At 41.8% G+C, this 23,965-nt stretch overlaps 1 protein-coding gene across 1 annotated transcript in view; it reads right to left on the bottom strand.

Annotated features, from left to right (window-relative positions):
- Positions 1-23,965, bottom strand: part of DOCK2 (dedicator of cytokinesis 2) — a 470,704-nt gene that overhangs the window by 358,706 nt on the left and 88,033 nt on the right. The window contains exon 23 of the mRNA XM_054976977.1: positions 12,610-12,718. Coding sequence (XP_054832952.1) covers positions 12,610-12,718 — 109 coding nt within the window. The remainder of the gene's footprint in view (positions 1-12,609; positions 12,719-23,965) is intronic.

Genomic DNA, 23,965 nt, shown 5'->3' with positions numbered 1-23,965 from the left:
CCCTACAACAGAGTCTTTGGTGTGGCATTAAAACAACCACACAGGAAACAGTTCGTGGCAGGCCTCATGACAGGAGGAGGAGGGGGTCCTTGGCAACATGGTTTTTAACTGTAAGCCACGTTGTCGTAGGCAGGGGACCAGAGAAGCTCTCAGTAGGCTGCCACCTCTCTGGTACAGGTCTCCTCGGGAGGGCCCAGAACACCCAGTCGACCCCTTTTGTCCACTCTTTCTCAGTAGGTTTTACTTGTGACCAAATGAGGCATGAGGACACAGGCAGAATAATAAACATCTTTATTTAAGAATGTCAATAATAACTGGTATTCAAAACTTTGTAGATTAAAGAGAAGAGCAAAGGTTGATGAACAAACAAAATAAAACACCCTAACGTGTCTAACTAGACAGTTCCTACAGCTTTCTTTCATGACACCTGGAAAGAGAGACGCCAACAAAACTGTGTTCTAACTCTTCATGAAGATATTTTCAGGTGGGTAGCCACATTGGTTTGCAGTAGAAGAGCTAGGTTCAGGTCTATTAGCACTTTAAACCTAGTTCATCTTTAAGGTGCTCCTGGACTCAAACCTGACTCTCCATGAAAACTTCTTACCATATCTCTGATCTGGGAAGCTCTTGTTCTTGCTGTTTGGGGAGGGGGGAGGTTTGGAATATCAACTCTCAGCAGTTTTATGGGCTAAGAAACAGTGTTTTGACTAGTTGGGTGCAGGAAGGGAGCCAAGAGGCAGAGGACAGGTCATTGTCCCAGAATAACTACCTTTTGAAGAGCTGACACTGCCTCGCCAGCTGATTGATGGTGGTCTAGGATAGTTCCAATGGAGAGAGAAGCAAGGTGAGGTTACATCAGCTATTGGAATGGCTTCTGACCTCTGGCAACAAAAAGGGTCCTTGCAGGCTTACCATACTGCTTTCCAAATGGCCTAGGGGAGGACCAATGGAAGGGTCACCCAATTTCTGTCCACAAACTGTGCAGGAGAAAACAAGGGAAGAGGAACAAGCTAACAGAAAACCCCTTCTGATGCCTCGTGCCTGCTCCCCACAGGAGTTACTCAGCATAGGAGCAGATACTGCCAGCTTCACATTTCCAGAGGAAATTTTCATATTGCATCTCAGTGGTTTGGTTTGCAACTAAGGGCCCATCCTGGGGATGCACTACCATTTGAGAATATGAGTTCACAGCTGGGAATGCCCTAAACTTTGCTACACAGGTCTGACTCTGTTGGAACTACCATGGTGTGGGGGAAGGAAGGGATCCTGCCTCCCCTCTGCTTTGTTTTTTCTCCTGAAAAATGTCACAGATGGGGGATTCTTTCTGCTGTGTGAAAAGGCCTCTCCAAAGAAGGACTCAGGAAGCCCATCTAGATGGGCCTTGGGACGCAACTGAGAAATTGCAACTGAGAAATTTCAAGGGTGGGGGAGTCCTTCTAGAGAACAATTAAGAGGCAGAATTTTAAATATGCGCTACAAGTTAGGGGTCATAATGTAGCCAGGCGATGTCATGCGCAGCTCCACTTGGTCGGGTCAAGAACCTTATAACTGTTCAATTGTGCATCTGTGGTTTATATAACAAAATGCTGGAGCTCTCAGCATACAATCAATCATAGCATTCTTCTGGACTGTTTGGCTAGCATCGAGATCTGACATCTGAGGCATCACCCCTTCAGTGGTTCCGGTCCTACCCAGCTGAGGATCTCCAGGAGGTAAGGCTGGGGGCTTTTATTCAACACCATAGCAGTTGGCCATGTATTGTTCCTCAAGTTTCCTCAGTTGTGTTCCTCAAAGTTCTTTCCCCTGGTTTGTTTAATATCTACATAAAACCACTGGGAGAGGTCATTCAAAGTTATGGGGCAAAGTGATATAGAGATGACATGCAACTCCATCTCTACTTTCAATCTGATTGCATTGGATATTCTGTACCATTACCTGGGTGCAAGAATGGGCTGGATGAGAGCCACTAAGCTGAATTACAGATAAAAATGAAATAATATTGATATTGATTGCTCACAGCTTTTGAATGATCTGATTCTACAGAGGAATGCTCAATGTTCTTCAACTGGTTCATCGACTATGACCCTTTTTCAAGGTGTGACCTCACTACAGAGATCCATGCTCCAGTCTGTATCTGGGCTTGAATTACTGAAATCTGCTTTACATGAAACTATACATGAAGATGCTCTGGAAGCTTTAATTAGTCCAGTATCTAGTAACAAGTAGAGATAGGCACAAACTGAAATACGAACCAAAGTAAATCACAAACTGGGCTGGTTCGTGGTTCGGGAACCAGCAGTTCATCAGAGACCATTTCTGACGAACCTGGACAAACTTTAGGCTGGTTCGTTTGGTTCATTTTTGGTTTGTCACTGCAGACAGCCTGGTACCAATAAATCAGTTTCCTAGGCAACCGGAGATGGACTTGGATCAGCTGCTTGTCGGGGAGATCCCCAACAAGCAGCTGATTCGGGGTTTAAATGCCTCTTTCCCTGCTGCTGCATGCCGGCTGTTCTGCTTCCCATGTTTGCAGGAATTTGCTTATTCCCTGCTGGCTTTAAAAGCTATTTAAAAGCTATTTCCACTTCCTTTCACATATAAATTGTCATATAAATTGTCATATAAATAAAATCCTCTTAATCTATCTTCTTCATTAAAACTACTAATAATATTCATTTTGATAACCTGTGTTTTATCTTACTCCTTCTATTCTCTTCAATATGGGACAAACAATTTGCCCCCCCTTTATACATCAATTCCAATACTTCTATACACATACTTATTATACACACTTATTGTCATTTGCTTAGGCTTCTGTTCTATATGTTGTTCTTTATCTATACATATACCATAAGTCTAACAATTAGACCTATCTTTGAATTTACATATGTATGTATATATTCACTCTATGTTATACGGTTATCTTTCCAAAAAATATAGATTAGTTAATTTCTATCCCATTAATTCTCATAGTATCAACGCTATTGCTACTTAATATAATACTTAAAAATCATATAAAGTTGCTTAGAATTTTTCCATTAACTCTCCACCCCCTCGGTATAGTCACTTCTCTCCTCCTGTGTACCTCAATAATTTTCAAACTGCCACAGTTCTCCTCCCACCTCCCATTTTTTCACCAAATATTGTTTCAGCTTTCCCCAGTCCGTATTAAACTGCCCTGGATCAAGGTCTCTCAGTTTTCTTGTCATTTTGTCCATCTCCGCCATGTACAGCAATTTGTAAATCCAATCCTCAGTAGTTGGCACTTCTTGTACTTTCCACTTCTGCGCATACAAAAGTCTGGCTGCTGCCGTCATATAGAATATCAATGTCCTATGTTGTGCTGGGATGTCTTCCATTCCCAAGTTCAGTAGCAGGAGTTCTGGGTTCTTGTTAACTTGAAATTGTAAAATCTCACTCATTACTCTTATTATTTCCCCCCAGTACTGCCTAGCTACCTCGCAAGTCCACCACATATGATACATTGATCCCTCATGTTTTTTACATTTCCAGCATTTATTAGACATATTCGAGTTCCCTAGCGCAATCTTCTTTGGCGTCAGATACCAACGGTAAATCATTTTGTAAATATTCTCTTTAATATTGGTACATGTCGTGATTTTCAATGTATGTTTCCACAAGTATTCCCACGCCTCCATTGTTATTTCTTTGTTAAAGTTTATAGCCCACTTCACCATTTGCACTTTGACTGTCTCATCTTCAGTATACCATTTTAACAACACTTTGTAGACCTTAGAAATTTCCTTTTGGTCTTCTTGTAAAATTACTTTCTCTAATTCTGAGTCTTCCATCCTTATCCCTCCCTTCGCACAGTCTGAGTAATAAAGATCTCTAACTTGTCTATATTGAAACCAGTCGTAGTTTGGAGACATCTCTTGTTGCGTTCTTATTCTTATTTTAAAGGATTCTATTTGAGTTATCTCCTTATACGTTAAACACTGTTGTTCATTATCGACCGTTCTTGGATCTATTACTTCATATGGAACCACCCAGGAGGGAATTCCTTCTTGTAGGTATTCTTTGTACTTCTTCCAAATTGTGAAGAGGCTTCTCCGAATATAGTGATGCAGGAACATAGAATCTGCTTTTACTTTATCATACCATAGGTATGCATGCCATCCAAATAATTTTTTGTATCCCTCTAAGGCCAGCAGTTTGCGATTTTTCAATGTGATCCAATCCTTCAACCATACCAGACAGATTGCATCATAATAAAGTCTCAAGTTGGGCAGTTGCATTCCCCCTCTTTCTTTTGCATCCTGTAACACTTTCATTTTCACTCGAGGCTTCCTGCCTGCCCACACAAACTCTGATATTTTCCTCTGCCATTTATCAAATTGCTTGGAGTCCCTAATGATTGGTATCGTCTGTAACAGAAACATAACTCTTGGTAACACGTTCATCTTGATTACTGCAATTCTTCCCAACCATGACAAGTTCAGCCTATTCCATTTGATCAAATCATGCTCTATTTGAGTCCATAATCTCTCATAGTTATTCTTAAATAGATCTATATTTTTTGCAGTCAATTCAATTCCCAAGTACTTCACCTTACTTGTTACCTCACAGTCTGTTATTTCCGTTAATAACTGTTGCTTTTGTTTAATCATATTCTTACATAAAATCTTTGATTTCTTTTTGTTTACATAGAAACCTGCCAAGTCTCCAAACTCTTTTATTTTTTCTATTACCTTAGGCATGTTTTCAATTGGATCTTCCACAATTAACATTATATCATCTGCAAACGCTCTGACCTTATAGGAAAAGTCTTTTATCTTTATACCACGGATTGCATTATCTTCTCTAATCTGCATCATCAAAATTTCAAGAACCAAAATAAACAACAATGGGGATAGCGGGCAACCTTGTCTTGTACCCTTTCCAATAATCAGTTTTTTAGTCAGCTCGTCATTCACCACAATTGCTGCACTCTGGTCTCTATAAATTTCTCTCACTGCTCTTATGAACCTTTCCCCCATTTGTAGCTGTTCCATGGTGGCAAACATAAAGTCCCAGTTCAAATTGTCAAATGCTTTTTCAGCGTCTACAAAAAAGAAACCAACCTCCTTATCACATCGCCTGTCATAGTATTCTATAGCGTTTATGACTGTCCTTAGGTTGTCTCTGATTTGTCTATTTGGTAAAAAGCCTGCTTGTTCTTCTCCAATAACTTCGGCTAGCCACCCCTTTATTCTCTCCGCCAAGATCTTTGCAAAAATCTTGTAGTCATTATTAAGTAAAGAGATAGGTCTGTAGTTTTTAACGTTGGTCAAGTCCTGTCCTTCTTTGGGGATCAATGATATATTTGCTTCACTCCAGGTATCTGGGATCCTTTGGTCCCTCATAACACCATTGATCACCTCTTTTAAAAACGGTACCAGTTCATTGGCCATTGCCTTGTAAAACTTAGCTGTGAGTCCATCAGGCCCTGGCGCTTTTCCCAAGTTTGTTGACTGTATTGCCTTCCTTATCTCTTCTTCTGTTACTTCACTATTTAGTTTAACTCTCCACTCCTCGGACATTACTGGCAGCTTCATTTTCTCCAGATATGCGGCTATCGCATCTTTATTCACTTCTTTCTTATCATACAATTTAGCGTAAAATTTATAAAAGGCTCTGCTAATAGCGACCTGTTCCAGGTGTACTTTATTGTCATCACATATTTTATTTATTATCTTTTTCTCCTTTCTTTTCTTCAATTGCCATGCCAAAAATTTCCCAGGTTTGTTCGCCCCTTCAAACGACTTTTGATTCAGTCTTTTCAGATTCCATTCCAATTCTTTATTATTCATGGCCGTCAACTGCTCCTGAAGGATTTTAATGTCCTGATATATTTTCTTTTTCTCTCGTCTTTTCTTCAACTGGGTTTCTTTGGCTTTTATTTTTTCCATAATCTCCTGTCTCTTCTCCTCTTTTTTCCTTCGGAGTCTTCCATTTAAGTCCATTAATACACCTCTGATTACTGCCTTGTACGTGTCCCATACCTTGTTGGTTGGTACTTCTTGATTCATGTTGTACTGTATGAAGAATTTAGTCTCCCTTCTCAACATTTCCATATTTTCTCCCTCTTGCAACAAATCCTCATTTATTCTCCATCCTTTTCTCTTAGTTCTTTTTCCAAATTTCCACATAATTGGGTTATGATCTGAGCCTACCATAGGCATTATTTCTACTTCCTTAGTCCAAAGTACTAAGTCCTTTGAGGCCCAGATCATATCAATACGCGATAAGGTAGAGTGTCTTGCAGAGAAAAAGGTATACTGTCTGCTTGTGGGATTCTGCGTTCTCCACACATCTTCCAACGCTTCCTGTTGCATTAATCCAAAAAAAGTCTTTGGTAATAATCCTCTTTTCTTTTGTGTAGTGGCTGATTTCTTGTCTTGTTCCAAATTCGTAACTCCATTGAAGTCTCCTGCAAGTATTATCTGATCATATGAAAGTTCATCTAGTTGCTTCTTTAAATCCTCAAAAAAGCACTCTTTAGCTCCATTAGGCGCATATATTCCAATCACCAACACTTTCTTTAAGTTCCAAATGCATTCCACTGCTATAAATCTGGCTTCCCCATCTCTAATTATCACCTTTGGTTGCAGCTCTTCTTTTATATATAGTACCACTCCCCTTTTTTTCTTTTTTGAGGCCGCTACAAATTCAATGCCCAATTTACTTACTTTAAGGTATTTTACATCCTGATTTCTAATATGAGTCTCTTGTAAGCAAACTATATCACATTTCTGTTTTAATAGCCAGTGGAAAATACTTTTTCGCTTATTAGGTGAGTTAAGTCCATTTACATTCCACGATAAAACTTTGCACTCCATATTCAAAGCCTTGTTGTTGGTAAGTCTTTTTCATTGTCCATCATGAACCTTTCCATTTCCAATTCAGATCTGATGCGCTTTCTTACCCCTCCAAATTCAAAAGATATCCCTTCCGGTAATTCCCATCTGTATCTTACTTTCATGTCTTTCAAAGTCTGGACTAACACTTTGTATTTTTTCCGGTCCAAGAGCACCGATCTGGGTAACTCCTTCATGATGATAATTGTCTTGCCATCAACTATCAATGGATCTTGAAATTGCTTAGTCACTATCATTTCCCTTACACTCCTTGTCGTAAATTGCACTATCACATCCCTTGGTACCTTTCTCTGGGTCGCAAATCTGGAATTTATTCGGTACACCACATCTAGGAAAGCCACAACCTCCTCCTCCTCCTTTTCCAGGTATTCAGCTAACACTTCAGTCACCTGTTCTTGTGCTGTCTTTCCTTCTACTTCCAACAAACCTCGAAACCTCAGCTGCTTTTCCATATATTTACTCTCCGCAACTGCCATTCTTCCCCTCATTACTCTCATGTCCGTTCGCTGCGTCTCTGTAAGGTTGTCCATCGCCTTCTCCACATTGTTAACTTTTTGCTGCGCTGCCTGCAGGTCGGTTTGTATCGTCTCCATTCCCTTTTTTACTTCTGCCAGCTCATTTTTAACTGTCTCTTTGACATCTTTGACTTCTTTCACCAACTCCAATTTTGTTTCTTTAAGCTCCTTTAGCATTTCACAAAATTTTTTGTCCAAGTTCTCTATGGCTGCTTGCCACTCTTTCTTCGACATCGTGGGGCTTGATTTACCTCGCTCCCACGAGTCTGCACGTTTTCTTAGCTCCGTGGCGTCCAAATTGGTAGTCCTTTTAATTAATTTAAAAGTCCCGGTCCTTTAAATGAACAAAAATCGCTTCAAAAATCCAAAATGTCGGGCGTCTTTTCTCTATGGTTTCTCTGTACCCTTTTGTAATCCAAGATGTCCTACTTCCGCCCTTGCTGAAGCCAAAGCCCTTCCCTGTTCAAAAATGGCGATGCCCTTCTTCCTGTCTTCCAGTAGGGGCCGTCTCCTTCTGGCGACTCTATCACTATTACGTACTTCCTGTTTCCCGACTCTCCGCTGCAGCTCTCGCGATGGTAGAAGTTTTCCCACAGCCTGCTATCGATTCTCAACCACAGGTATGATAAACAAATGTCTCTTTTCTGAAATTACTTCTTTTTACTTAGTCCTTTTTGGAATCTATTTCTTGCCGGGTTTCCCCCTCCTTATAGTAAGTCTGTTGCAGTTTAAAAAGTCCTTTTAAAACTTCGTTACTTTTAACAATCCATCCCAATTCAGGAGATAGTGATCTTTACCTTTTCAAACGTCTTTCTGGGTTGTAATCACTGCTTCAATCTTAAGTTCTCTTTCCGTTTGTTTTCCCCCTGTTGAAGCTTGGGCACGAAGGTCTTATGCCAGCCGCACTGGCCCCGGGTCTGTCGCAGAGATCTATGCCGACCTGTCAAAGGGTGGGACCTCAAGGGTCGAGAGAGAATCCTTAGCGCAGAACCCCCCCTCGCCCGAGATCAACGCACCCTGAGGTCTTTGAGCATTCTTTGCCTGTTCTCCGCCTGAGAGCAGGTGGCCGGGGGCTATTTGTGCCCCTCCGGCCGCTGAAACGGCAGCCCGGTCAGCTCTGCACTTAGAGCTGCGTTAGACCTCCATGGATCCCAAACCGGAAGTCTCCGATTGCTCACAGCTTTTGAATGATCTGATTCTACAGAGGAATGCTCAATGTTCTTCAACTGGTTCATCGACTATGACCCTTTTTCAAGGTGTGACCTCACTACAGAGATCCATGCTCCAGTCAGTATCTGGGCTTGAATTACTGAAATCTGCTTTACATGAAACTATACATGAAGATGCTCTGGAAGCTTTAATTAGTCCAGTATCTAGTAACAAGTAGAGATAGGCACAAACTGAAATACGAACCAAAGTAAATCACAAACTGGGCTGGTTCGTGGTTCGGGAACCAGCAGTTCATCAGAGACCATTTCTGACGAACCTGGACAAACTTTAGGCTGGTTCGTTTGGTTCATTTTTGGTTTGTCACTGCAGACAGCCTGGTACCAATAAATCAGTTTCCTAGGCAACAGGAGATGGACTTGGATCAGCTGCTTGTCGGGGAGATCCCCAACAAGCAGCTGATTCGGGGTTTAAATGCCTCTTTCCCTGCTGCTGCATGCCGGCTGTTCTGCTTCCCATGTTTGCAGGAATTTGCTTATTCCCTGCTGGCTTTAAAAGCCAGGAAAGGGCTAAATGGCTGTTTTTCCCTTCCTTCTTTGGGGTATGCACATACTCTTTTTTTCCCCAAAGGCAAGGAAGTGTTGCAACATTGTAACATAGCAACATTGTAACATTACTGCACTTTCCTCCTGGCTTTAAACACCAGGAAAGAATTAAATAGCTGCTTTCCCCTCCCTCCCAGGCATGTTTCAGGCTTTGTCAAAGGGAATAAAAACCAAGCATTTTGCACAGCCCTTTTGAAACCAAGTGGCAGGGAACCTAGCAGCAGTTCCCTGCCTCTTTGTTTCAAAAGGGCTGTGCAAAACACTTGGGTTTTATTCCCTTTGGCAAAAACTGAAACATGCCTACCCCTTTCACCTGGTACTATCAGACTTTTGGCCTCAGACCAAAGTGTTTTTTATTTTTAGCTTGCTATTTGGTTTGTTCTCTGCTGTTTTAAATTTGATTTTAAAGGGCAGCTTGGGTTTTTTGTTAATTATGGCTGATTAATTGTTGCTGTATGTTTATTGCTGGGTTTGAAAGTTACCACGTATCAAGGGTTCGATGGCTCTATTCTCTGGGTTCTGAAATGAATTTTATTCTGTGAATTGCCATGAGCACTTTTGTGAAGAGGCAGTATAACATTTCAAATCAACAAACAAACAAATTTTAATTCAATTTAATGCCATTGTTCTAAATCTTATTTTTATTTATTATTTTTATGATATTTAAAGTCCACTTTTCTCACTGAGACTCAAAGTGGATTACACAGTGTGAATCATTACAGAATCAATTACAAAGACATTTCAATAAATGCAATAGGGCATATACATGCAAATTTGCAAAGATTTAAAACAGCAGGAATCCAATATATTCAAAGAAATACTGAAACAGCATAAGCAATTCTAAGACTGACTTATTAAACAACATAAGAACTACCCTGTAGGATCATACTTAGAGCAATAGTAGTACTAGTAAATTCTCTAGTCCCTCCCTATCCCTTTATGGCTGCATCTCTTTGAGACCACTTCTTTACTACACCATAAAGCTTTTTGATGGGATGCAAGTTTTAACTTATCTTCTATTCCCATGTTCAGTTTTCTGCCTTTTGAAGGCATGCAGAAGAACTTAAGCAAAAATGAAGAAAGCAAACTGAAAACTTGATCATATTGCCATATGGGTCTGCATTAGGGAAAGCTTATAGGATAATCATTGTAAAATGTTAACATGCATAACCATGGATATTTCTACCATCTTGTCCTGAATATTAATGTATGGTGAAAAGTCTACTGATATTTAAAAAGGTTAAAACACTTGTCATTGTCACTTGAAACAAACAGCCCTTTGAGTTATGCAGAAACACAGAGGATGATGGAACACGAGAATCTGGTCACCTAAATATGCTCTTCACGTAAATTTTCCATTTATGCTGCAGAATAAAAAATTAATTAATTTTGAAAACGTTTCCTTTTTTCCTCTAAGATTCCCGAGTTGATGGATTGTTTAAAAAGATGTTTTAAGGACAGGGTTTTTTTCCCCAGAGCAAGGTAGTACAATTATTTGGAGATTGAACAGAAACAGAAGACAGTCTTATTAGATTCCTTTAAGGACAATGTGACAACTAGAAATTAGAAACAGTTTTCAGAGAATTAGGAGAAGGAAGAAATTCTCCTCCCAAACCAATCAAACCTAATGATTCAAGAAAGATTAAAATTCTGTCGTTTTTCTGAGCTTAACTTAGTTTTATCATCAAAGTGATCAGCTGATCTCATTTACACTCAGTTCATGTACACACTGCTGTGGAATTTCCATTTTAATGCTGATCTTTTCCAACATATCCTGCACATTATCTTTTTCTGCTGCAGAAATGTGACTTAAAATTGGTGTTTCCTTTCTTTATCCTTTCAACATATCTCTCTGTGTTTATTTGCTTATCATAATTTATTGTTCTGAGCATGTATAGAACAGTTATGTCTTCTAGATGGCTGTACTTTTAAAAATAATGTCTTTATGAGCTATCAGTTATTGTTTACAACTACAAAACCAAGTGAAATCAGGAGCTTGAACAAAACATATTTGCTTTGCAACCACCCCACAAAGCAAAAACTACTTCTATTCTTACTAGTGTAAGAGATAAAGACGATAATTTTACATAAATACTGTATATGCTGACCTTTAACTATTGTCAACAAGAGTACTCTCCAGCTTCCAGGATTAATATAAAACAACTTAAAATACAATGCAGAATTTACTTGCAAAAAAGAAGTTTACAAAAAATTTAAACTATTTGTTTTCAGCATCATTATTCCAAATTATCCAGCCCACAGATCTTTAGCACTGAAGATGAAGAGTGTGATGGATTCAAGCTCTAATTGATTATTCTTGTCCTAATTCTCAACTATGCACTTTTGCAGACTGGTTTATTGTCCAGATCTCATTAGTGAGACTACATTAGTTATAAGACCTCAAAACACCATGTGATGCCCAAGAAATCTATGCAGCAACAAAGCACGTAAGTAAATCTGGATGCACCTCCATGAAGAACTACTGCAAATAGTATAGTAGTTGAGATCACATTTTAATCTACTAAAGATTCTCATATGTACATGTACAAAGTCAATCAAATTAAAAAAAATAGTTTGCTTTGCAGGAACCTGTGATTGCAGAAGGAGAAAACAGTTCCCTTTCTTCGAAAACTGAAATTAGTTAGTGACTCTTCTCAGAAGCAAAGAGCCAACCCAAGCTTTTCTTTGTATTTTTTGGTGCGGAACATGCTTCAGAAGAGCCCAGGAGGCATTGTTCTTGTGTCTGCATCGTGCCCATTCAGAAGCAGTAGGAGGATGGTAGCTTGTGACTACCATAGCAGCCATTTTGCTGTGATGCTCAGTACACTTTCTTAACATTCCAAAAGTTTTGCATGTTTAACAAGGTTGGACAGCTCTGCACTAATGGCATGAGAAATGCTTTTCCATGGACTAGTATAAAACTAAATGCCTACATGCTAAGTGCGGGGATCAAGTACATAAAACCCATTGGGAGTTGCCAATATGATTTCAGGCCTTTAAATGTTTCAGAAGTATCACCGGTAGTAACTTGTTGAACATCTGGAATAGTCAATTCATGAAAGTCACTGCTTTCTCCTGTTTAGGTGCTGTTGTGCGGGGCGGGGCGGGGGGGTTGCTAAAAATTGGAAATGTCCCAGATGGGACCTCGTGCTACAATAAAAATATCTCCTAATGTTGCTCCATTAACAATTCAAAAGACCATGATCAAGACCATCTTCTGAGTGGTTGTTCATGTTATTGAACCCTGATGAATTTTCAGGCTATTAAACCAATGAGCACTGACAATGGGCAAACAGTTTGCCTTCTTTTGGGAAATCCCATGCTTACATTTTCTTTAAAAATATTTTAAAGTTTATTTCCAATTAATGGAAGAAACCAAAGTCAACCTGCCTATAGTTGTACTTCCATAAAATCTCCCCCAAGACAAAAAAAGAGACAAACCTGTAACAAAATTGCTGTTTTATGTTGACTTTTCATGAGGTTGTTGATAGATTCAAAGAGTCTCCTCATAGCTTCCTCAAATTCTGTCAGTTCTTTGCCTTCATATAGTCTGAAAAAATCATACTTGCATTAGAAAGTACAGCTTCATTTCCCTTTATCACTACTACTATCAGATGACATATCTAACATGGCTGTGATCATTCATGGATTCAGAATAAAAACAGAAAAAAAATTCTACTGTTAAAAGTATTTAAGAAATACATTCTCAAAATCATAAAGCAGAAACATCTAATCCAGCTTCCTGCCTGGAGGTAGAGCACTATATACTTAAGGCATCCACAACAAATGCCAACCCAAACTTTTCTGAAAACTTAGCACCTACCTCCAAGAACCACATTTCAAGGAACAGCAGGTTGGAGGTGAGAGAAGAGAAAATTCTGCTCCGCACTTCATCCAACCCACTGTATACAAAGAAAATCATATTATGTTGTACAGATAAGATAGGTGGAAATATAAAATGTGACTGAATCAGTCTGAAAGTTTGGGACAGTGTCAATGAGACACTATTATGCAAAATACATTAATGGATATTGGATTGTTTCCTTTGTTTTGTACCCTTTCAGACATTCTTCTTAAGGTGAATTGAATAGAACAGTTTGATTAATATGTATGTACCAGACAAAGGAGCAGTAGAAAACTGCCAACAGGTTGGGAAAGAAGCGGGAAAAGGAGGGGGATGTGATGGTATCCTGTGGGAGAAAATGGCAGATGGGGAAAACTGTTGTGCAATGTTGCCCAACACAAAGATAAGTGTGATGATTTATTATTAAAAAGACAAAAGAATGCAAAAAAACTCACAAGGTACAGAAAGCTAGCAGACAGCAATGAAGATCTCCATCTCTGAATATTCAGAGGCACTGACAGAGTTCTGAGTTATTTGACTAGTAGTGTTGATTAACATACAAACTACAATTGGGGGGAAAGCCTCTGGGATTGTATTTGGCAGTGAGAATGTGTGCCAGTTCAAGGAAAAGCAGTAGCAAGTAAAACATACACAGAGAAAGAAATTGGACAAAATAGCATTGAATTAAGATGAAGAAAACCTCATGTGTAGACTACAAATCAGCCCACACACTTAAATGAGGTAAAATGTGTGGGCTAATATATATATATACTAGCAAAAAAACCCATTGTAGGAAAAAATACAATGGGGTCTAGAAAGCTGGGGAGGGGTGGCAGACGGGGGGCTGGGGAGGGCTGACAGGCAGGGGAGGGCTGAGAGGTGAGGGACTGGGGAGGGCTGAGAGGTGAAGGGCTGGGGAGGGCTGGCAGGCAAGGGAGGGCTGGCAGGTGAGGGGCTGGGGAGGGCTGAGAGGTGGGGGTTGAGGAGGACTGACAGAGAGGGAGCTGGGGGGCTGAGAGATGAAGGCTGGGGAGGGCTGGCAGGCAGGGGAGGGCTGGCAGGTGCGGGCTGAGGAGGACTGATGGGGGAGCTGGGGAGCATGACTTTGGAGGTCGGCAGGTGGCTCACCCTTCTCTCCCCTCGCTGGCTCAAACAGGGCTGCTGAGGGTGGCCAGCAGCGTGCCCCCCCACCCCTTGCTCAGCTCAAATGGTGCTGGGGAGGGCTGATGGGGGAGCTGGGGATCGGGGCTTTAGAGGTCAGCAGGGGGCTCACCCTCCCCTCCCCGGCTCAAGCAGGGCTTCGGACGGCAATGGGTGCCTTGCCCTTCTCACCTGTCTGCGTCTCAATCGGGACCAGGGAGGGCAGCAGACGCCTTGCCCTTCCTGTTGCTTGCCCAGCTCAAGCGGGCAGGCGAAAGCGGCAGTCACCTCACCCTTCCTGTCGCTTGTCCGGTTCAAGTGGGGCCGGGTAGGGAAGTGGGCGGCTCGCCCTTCCCAACTCTTGCCCAGCTCAAGCGGGTCCAGGTAGGGCGGCAGGTGGCTTACCCTTCCCGTCCCTTGCCCGGCTCAGGTGGGCAGGGGAGGGTGGCGGGCACCTTGCTATTCCCGTCCCTTGCCCAGCTCAAGCGGGCAAGGGAGGGCTGCGGGCAGCTCGCCAAGGTGCTCCTGCACCGGGTGCCCAGAGGTGCAGGGAGGAAGGCAGGCGGCAGGCCAGCCATGAGGACTTACCTTTCATCCCCCCCTAGGGGCGCACAATTGCACCTGCACTGTGGAATCAAAGTGAGTCATCAGAAATCTGCTTTCAGAATTATATATATATATATGACAAGATGCTATGCAATGTGGAAGGAAGTCGTACTACCAGATTAATGGCAATTACACCAATATATGTATTTAAATAACCACCCCGGCAACACCATCCAAAATGATAATGAGATGTTTAAAACCACCTCAAAATTGTCAGTGAAATCCATAAAAATGTATGCTAAAAATTATAGTAGCGAGGGGGGAAATTTAAAACCAGAACAAAATTAGTAACATTAAAAATTTGCAGAAAAATTCAAACAGATATATTCAATACTCGGAACATCAAACTCACATGAAAAAGTGATGCGCTTGAATTGAAAATGCTCCACATGAAATTCAATAACAATACTAATCAATGTGGTCAAAAAATACAGTGGGGCAGGTGCCAGGAAGTTATGCCAGATATCCAAGTAATAACTTAAGGCCTAAGAAGGAGTGAGGGAAATGATAGAGGATTACAACATGGACTTGAGAAGGGAGTCCAGTCAAACAGATGAACTTCAATAATTGCAAACCAGTGAGATGAGAGATGTGTGGAAGGGACCGTTGCAGGCAAATGCTAAGTGGGGGAGGAGAGCAGGGAGAGGACACGGCGACAAAACACGTGGACACAGTGCTGGAGGTAAAGAGGCCACATTTTTGTTGAGATTACAGCTCAGGGAGCAAAGGCGCACATAGGGCACAGATCTGAGCATCGGCTGACCAGCCTGCCAAGCCGATGACCCACACACCCCTCAGACCCCTGCTGAGGGGAGGAACCATGGGATGACAGTCAGTGGGATGCTACATGGGTATACACCCCTGTGTGAAACATCCCCTGCCACCCGGGAGTGAGGCGGACTGACAGCCCCCGACTGGGCATACATCGGCCGTTCCTCACTCCCCAGACCCCTTATGAGGATCCCCATAATAGGGAAACTGAGCCTGAGGGCCTTGTTTCCCCCTAAATGGACCAGCGCCCAATACACCCAATACAAAGGGAGGGTTGAGCAGGATGCTGAGGGGCAGGGGCCAACTTCCCAGACCAGGGGCCTGCACCAGATGTGCCTGGGTATACTCCCCTGGTCATTCTCCACCCCTTCACAATATGACAGCCGGTCTTGATCCAGGACAATTTATTGCTGATTGGGGGAAATTGAAACAATATTTAGAAAAAAAAATGGGATGTGAAAGGGGAACTGTGGCAGTTTGAGAACTATTAAAATGTGATGTTGAAAATAGAAGAAAGAAGCGACTTTACCATTAAGGGGGGAATTTAATTATTATAATCTAAGCTAGTATTATGTTTAAGGAAATTTTATTTAGAACATATACTTTAATTAATGAAGAGCGAAATGGATATATTAGTGGATTTAATATAGTATATATTTAAAATAATTTGAATATGCTTAGAGTAAGAGATATTATGACATATGTGTTACAGAAGAATATAAGTGAAATTAAGTTAAGTAATAAGAAGGGTTAAGGGTTGGAAAGCTGTTGGAAGTCGACAAGGAGCGGGGAGGAAAAGGGTGGGGGTTAGAGTAAATTAGATATGATGGGAATGTATGTATCAAATATGAAATATAAACTCACCAATAAAATTTTTAAAAAACAAACAATATGACAGCCGCCACGCTGCTTCCCCGCTCGCCTCCCCCGCATCACCCACAACCTGGGCCCCCAGATAAGTCTGGGAGCCATTGTAAATGGAAAAAATTGGATAGAAAGCCAAAACCACTACTGTGGCTTTCAGAAACGGTTCTGTGGGAATAGAAAAGAGCTCCTGAAGAGCAGCAAAATTAACAGTATCACAGGGAAACAAAAGGGTTTATTAAGGACAAGTTATTGTCTTTCTTTTCTTTTTTTTAAAAGAAAAAGAAAAAGAAAAAGAAAGATTAAGGACAAGTTATTGGAAGGAGAGAATGGATCCTTCCAAAAACCAAGGATTCTTTACACTGCTTTCACTCTCACCCTAAATACAGAGACATACATATTGCCAATGGTGCCTCTACACATAGGTGTTTTCTGTGCTTTTTCCTTCACCTGTTTTCTGACTTCTTCCTTCAGCAACTGACTTACAGCTTTTGGGTGCATGGTTGTCACAGACATGATGATTATTCACTGCTCACTTTGTTGTTCTATAGCAACGTACAGTGTACTATAGCACTATATATGCAGAGTGGCAATTCTAGGTGGAGCAGAACAGTGGGGAAAGCAAAAATGGAGATAAGATTTGGACAGACAGGATGGGGGAATGGCTCAGTGGTGGAGCATCTGGTTGCCATGCAGAAGGTCCCAGGTTCCATCTTATTGACAGCTGCTTCAAAAGATAAATAGAGTTACAAAAGTATTTTGGTGTAGTGCTTAAGAGTGTGGGACTCACATCTGGAGAACCAGGTTTGATTCCCCACTCCTCCACTTGAAGCCAGCTGGGTGACCTTGGGTCAGTCATAGCTCTCTCAGCCTAACCCACCTCACAGAGTGATTGTCATGAGGATAATAACATACTTTATAAAACACTCTGAGTGGGCATTAAGTTGTCCTGAAGGGCAGTATATAAATTGAATGTTGTTGTAGTTGGTGTTATTATTATTATGTTCCATGGAAGGTTGTTGCTCTCAGGGCCAAAATGCACATTATGTGTGACAAGAGTCAGATCACAGGTGTCCAACCCAACTCTCAGTTACATGTTCACACATGAACTAAAGTTTAAAACCTCTGTTTTATTCTGCATGGTTCCAAATGCTGCAATGAAAAGGATAAAGCTTCCCTCCTTCCCTCCTTCCTTGGGATAGACATTTTGAGCCAGAAGAAGGGACAAACAGGCTCCTCCTGAACATTTTCTCTGGCAAAAACATTTGGAGCTGCACAGGGTGAGGGAGAGGTTTTTAAAGGTTAGTTCTTGTGTGAACATGTGACTGAAAGTTGGATCAGACATCTGTGACCAGACTTGTGTCACAGGTAGAGATGGGCACAAAATGGAACATGAACCAAAAAGATCCACAAACCAGACCAGTTCGTGGTTCTCGAATCAGCGGTTTGTGGAAACTTCTTTCCACAAACTTCCAAACTGGTATGCTAGTTCATTTAAAAAAGCAATGCCCCTTTCTGTGCCACTGCAAAGCGGCACAGAAAGGGGCATTTAAACCCGCCAATCAGCTGCTTGTCGGAGAGATCCCCGACAAGCAGCTGATCATTTAAACAGCGAGACTTGGCTGGCCAGCCAGGAACTCTCGGTTAGCCAGACAAGCCCTACCTGCAGTTTAAATGGCCATTTCCCCACCTGGAATCTCGCCGACAAGCAGCTGATCCGCAGGTTTAAATGTTCCTTTCCGTTCCGCTGCTAAGCGGCATGGAAAGGGGCATTTAAACCCCATATACGAACCATGAACTGGTTCACGAACTTGCCCCAGTTCGGGGAATTTCATGGTTAGTGGAAACGCACGAACCAGGAACCACATGATTCGGGTTTTTTTGTGGTTCGTGCCCACCGCTAGTCACAGGTAATGTGTACTGCGGCCCTAAGAAACTAAATTGAATGTCCTGTGGAGGAAATGCAACAAGACCTTGGTCATGGACAATAACATAAGGTTGTATCAACCAAAGTAACTTTCCTTCCTCCTCTTTCTACTGTAGCCCTACAAAATTCTGGCCTCAAGGTTCAGAAGACTCCCTACACAAGAACAATGGAATTCATGACAAGAAGATCTGTAGTCAGCAAAAAAATCATCCTCTTTTCAGTCAGTACAAGTGTCTTTCTGCTGGCAGAAAACAGTTAGACACACTCCATTAGACTGCAAGGGCACATTGATTTATCCGTTAACTATTTTATGCCCTTGCAAATGAATGTTATAAATCAAAACAAGCTGAAAGTAATTAAGGGAAATCAGCCTCCCTGATTTAGTGCTATAGATGTCATCAGAGCCAGAATAAATTCCTGGTTACTCAGATGTATAATTATTTTATTACTTAACCACATTCTCCTCATTGAACATTAGATAACCAAACCTTCAGGAAAGGTTATGTAATGATAGTCCTCAGTAAAAATAAATAAATAGATCCATATATGTAAACTATATCTGTGTTTGGATGCTCATAAGCTAGATAAGGCTGTACCATAAAAACCTAGGAAACATTCTTACTTCTTCTAATCAAGGTTCTTGTAGCACAATTAAGGCTTGATTGCCAAGTCGTAACTGTTTCCTTGCTAACTCCATCACTATCTAATTTTGTGTCAAACATAGATATTAACAAAATCTTGCTGCAAATGTGAATTGGATTACCAGCCAGCCTGAAGTAATAGCACATCCTACCAGTCTTTCCAAAAGCAAAAGCAAGATCTCGTACTTCATCAACTTGTTGTATACCTTTTCATATCAAATATTTAACATATGTAGGATTTTGTCCAAAAACAGAGTAAAGCTCAAGCTTGCTAATTAACACCAATTTTAGGGCGGTTTCAAATTCAGTCTAGATAATAATAGCATTGCAGACTTTATTTATCAAATTTATCAGCAGTCATTAAAGCTGATTTAATCTTCTTTAGTAGCAAATTAATCTAACGCACTAGATTGGGCTGAAACAATAAAGGAGATACATGCTGAGTTTCAGTATGACTAGGGAAGGCTAAACTTTGCCTAAGGCTTTTGTACACCGAAGTTAAGAGCTTTCCAATCTTCATCTTAGCATCCTAACAATAGCAAAGTTTTCTCCTAATTAATAGTCCAATCCTACCGTTGAATGAGTGTACAATGAAGTCCAGCACATTGTACATTTTAGACCCTCTCATTGAATATTGTTGCAGATCAACAAAGAGATCACACTAGTAACCTTCATTATTTATATTTATTATTTTCTCCATTTTTCTCTCATTAAGAGTTGGATTCACTCACATTTTTGCTGGTTCTTTTAATACATCATTCCAGAATTACCAAGGCTAGTTCATATGACCACAACAGCATATATAAGCAAGTATGTAGCCAACCTTCTTATTACATTTTATCTTGTTATGTGTTATGTGCTGTCAAGTCGCTTCCGACTTATGTCAACCCTATGAATTAATGTCCTCCAAAACATCTTGTAATTGAAAGCATTTTTCAAGTCTTGAAAACTTCCTTCCTTTATCCATCTCATGTTTGAGCCTTCCTCTGCCTTCAACTTTTCATAACATTATTGTCTTTTCCAGCGAGTCTTGTCTAAGGGTGTGCAATTCGGGTTTCTGAAACCCGAAAGAAACCCGAAACAAACTTGTTTCGGGTTGTTTCAGGTTATCCGAAACGTTTTGGGAAACCCAAAACGTTTCGGGTTAATCGAAAGAAAATAACCCGAAACGTTTCAGGTTGTTTCGGGTTTTTCAATGGGAAAATGCCTCCGTCTTCCCGGACGCCTGGGGGAGGCATTTTCCCACCGAATCATCCCAAAATTGATGTATTGTCGAAGGCTTTCACGGCCGGAGAACGATGGTTGTTGGGGGTTTTCCGGGCTGTATTGCCGTGGTCTTGGCATTGTAGTTCCTGACGTTTCGCCAGCAGCTGTGGCTGGCATCTTCAGAGGTGTAGCACCAAAAGACAGAGATCTCTCAGTGTCACAGTGTGGAAAAGATGTAGGTCATTTGTATCTACTCAGGAGGGGTGGGGTTGAGCTGAGTCATTCTGTAAGAGTTTCCCAGGGTGTGGAATGCTAATGGCGGGAGGCTTCACTGTCTCCTGAGGAGGTTCTTTTGCATATGGATTGGTACTTGCATAGCATCCAGACAAAAATAAAAGAACATGAAACCAATTGCACAACAAAGAATAAAACATGAACAACACAAAATAAAGTTTTTTAAAAATTATTTTCTCCCTTTCAAAGTACAAGTAGGCAAAGCATTATGACACATTACACCAGCAGTCCTCCACACAGAAAAATAACACAACTCACTTAACATCAGAGAATCACAAAAGCACAATACCTGACAAAAACACTTTATTTCTTGAACAGCTTTAGGTTACACAGCAGGGGAGCACACCAAAGGGCATTCCAGCATTCCACCTCAGAAAAATAACACAACTCACTTAACATCAGAGAAACACAAAAACACAATTCCTGTCAAAAACACTTTATTTCTTGAACAGCTTTAGGTTACACAGCAGGGGGGCACACCAAAGGGCATGGCAGCAGTATCTTACACAAAAATAACACAACTCACTTCACATCAGAGAATCACCCAAACACAATTGCTGTCAAAAACGGTGAAGTGGGTTGTATTATTTTGTGTAGTACACTGCTATCATGTCCTGTTGTGCCCTCCTACTGTGTAATGCCCCCCCCAAGTGGGAACAGGCTGTGGCTTGGTGGGGGGTGGGAGGAAGGGTGGGAGAAGGGCCCCAGAGGGCTGGGGGGGCATTTTGCATGCAAAATGCCACCCCTGGCAAAGGAAGCCTGCCTCTTCATTTTTTCCCCATAGGAAATAATGAAGAAGAAGATGAGCAGCAGCAAGCTAACAATATGCTCACCCTTCCCTTTCTTATGCAAGGATAGGGGGACCTGGTTTGGGGGGCCATAACATGGCCCCCCAAAGTCCAATCGGTCTGAAACTTGGGGGGTTGTTAGAGAGGCGTTAGAGGAAGGTCCCCACCAATTTTGGGATGATTCGGTGGGAAAATGCCTCCCCCAGGCGTCCGGGAAGACGGAGGCATTTTCCCATTGAAAAAGCCGAAATAAAGCCGAAACAAGCAGAAACAAAGCCGAAAGCCGAAAGCCGAAACGGCTAGCCATTTCGGCTTTTGCGTGTATCCGAAACAGATTCTTGGTTCGGGTAAACCCGAAACAAGAATAACGAAACAGTGTGCCTTTGCACACCCCTAGTCTTGTCTTATGATGTGACTAATAGCCTCAGTTTAGTCTTTTTAGCTTCTAGGGGGAAGTCATGCTTGATTTGATCTAGAACCAACGTATTGTTCTTTTGGATGTACAAGGTAACTGTAAAACTTTCTTCCAACACTACATTTCAACTTTCTTCCAGTCAGCTTTTCTTTCATGAAGATAATTTCAGATGGGTAGTCATGTTGGTCTGAAGTCAAAGAGCAAGATTCGGGCCCAGTGGCACATTAAAGACCAACTAGGTTTTCCAGTTATGAGTTTTCAAGAGTCGAAACTTATCCTGGTATGAATTACTTTGGATCTTGCTTCCCAGCAACACTGCAGGCTTCCTTTATTGAGTCAAGCCATCTCATTTTTAGTCTTCGCCTTTTCCTCCTGCCTTCAACCTTTTCTAGAATAATTGTCTTTTCTAGTAAGTGTTGTCTTCTCATGATGTGACGAAAGTATATAGCCTCCGTCTTGTCATTTTAGCTTCTAGGAAGAATTCAGGCTTGATTTGATCTAGAACCCATTTATTTGTCTTTTTGGCCATCCACGGTATCCACAAAACTCTTCTCCAACACCACATTTCAAATGAATCAACTTTCTTTCTGTCAGCTTTCTTTGGTGTCCAGCTTTCTCATCCTTACATAGTAATGGGCATACCATAGTGGGGATTAATCTTGATCCCCAGAGACATATCTTTAATGGTCTTTTCTAGTTCCTTCATGGCTGCCCTTCAAAGTCTCAATCTCATTCTGACATCTCTTTAAAAACCATCCATAGCATTTCATGGTCCACACAGTCGAAGACTTTGCTATAATCTATAAAACACAATCTATGGTCCACATAGTCAAAGGCTTTGCTGTAATCTATTAAACACAAACTGATTTTCTTCTGAAATTCTCCGGTACATTCAAGTAACCATTGTGAATTTGAAATGTGATCTCTAGTACCTCTTTCTTTTACATTTTATCTTGCCCTTCTTTAAAAAAAGAGTTTGTACTGGTGTTTGGTAACCAGGCTGGACTTGGGAACCCTCCCAGAGCCACACACCCCAGAACCCAGACTGGCAGCCCCACCATCCAGCCTTGCCACCCTTGGCACTCACCCAACAAGGAGGAAACAAGCAGCAGCAAGGAGGAGACGGGCAGCAAAGGTACCAACAGAGAACTGGAACGCCAAAGAGGGCCCAGGTGTTGACAAGCCCTTGTCAACAGGAGGCAGGCTAGATGGCCCAGGTGCTGACAAGCCCTCGTCAGCAGGAGGCAGGCTAGATGGCAGCTCCTGGGTTCTAGCCACTGCCAGCTTCCCAACCAGGCCCTTAGAGCAGCCCAGCCTAGCTGGAGGAAGAGGACACAGTGGGCAGAGACAGCCAGCCCATGCCCCCACTGGCAGCAGATCATGGGCAGCGCCGGTGGCACAGGACCACACCCCAACCCAGTGGCAGGCACGGGAAGAACTACAGCCCAGCAACCTAGCAGACAGGCTAGAAGGGATGGAAAAGGGCCAGGAGAGGCTGGGGGCAAAACAGGCACAGCTGTGGTTACCTAAGGCAGCCAGGGCAGCAGCTAAGCTGTTGGGGGTGGGGCTAGGAAGTGGTACCTGGGAATGGTGAGGGGATAAAAGGGAGGTCCACCCACAAGTGGAAAAAAGGGAGGAAGGAGGTTGAGAGGAGAGTGTAGAAGCAGGAGGTTTGCTCCTGGAGAGGAGATCAGTCTACTCAGGGTTGTAGAGGGGCCCCTGGGGAGTACCCAGGGCCCAATCACCCCACTTCTGAGACATTCAGGAGACAGTAGCCCCGCAGCTAAGATGGGGAGTAGACCCAAAGGCCAAGAAGCAGAAGTCAGGCAGGCGGCGGGTGAGCGCCACCACGGCAGAAAGAGACACGTGAGGGGCAGGGCACACCTGAGCCTGACAACTGGTCCACACGACTGATTGATTGGTACCAGATGTTTCCCACTCCTAATCAGTTCCTTACATTGGCTTGAATTTTAAATTTAAATTGCTTTTTTAAAATTTAAGACCTACCTATTAGAACTGATGAGTCTTATTTTAATCCCATTTGTGATGTCTGCTTGCGCTGTTGCTTTCTTTGATAACTATAATTTTGTTATTTTATTATTTATTGGTAGTTTATGCTTTGAAATACACTATTTACAAAACATTGTTGATTTATTTACATAAATTATGACCCATTTTTCTCTCAAACAAGAGGACTCAAAGAGAATCTGGCATCTGTTTTTTATCATAATACACCCATTTTAGAAACCAATTGTCAATAGTATAATTGCTTTTCTTTCATCCTACAAAGGGGCACTTACT

Source organism: Eublepharis macularius, chromosome 4 (genome assembly GCF_028583425.1).
Source record: "Eublepharis macularius isolate TG4126 chromosome 4, MPM_Emac_v1.0, whole genome shotgun sequence".
Taxonomy (NCBI): Eukaryota; Metazoa; Chordata; class Lepidosauria; order Squamata; family Eublepharidae; genus Eublepharis; species Eublepharis macularius.
Note: the sequence above shows the minus strand (reverse complement) of the source record. Positions and strands in the feature narration are given on the sequence as shown.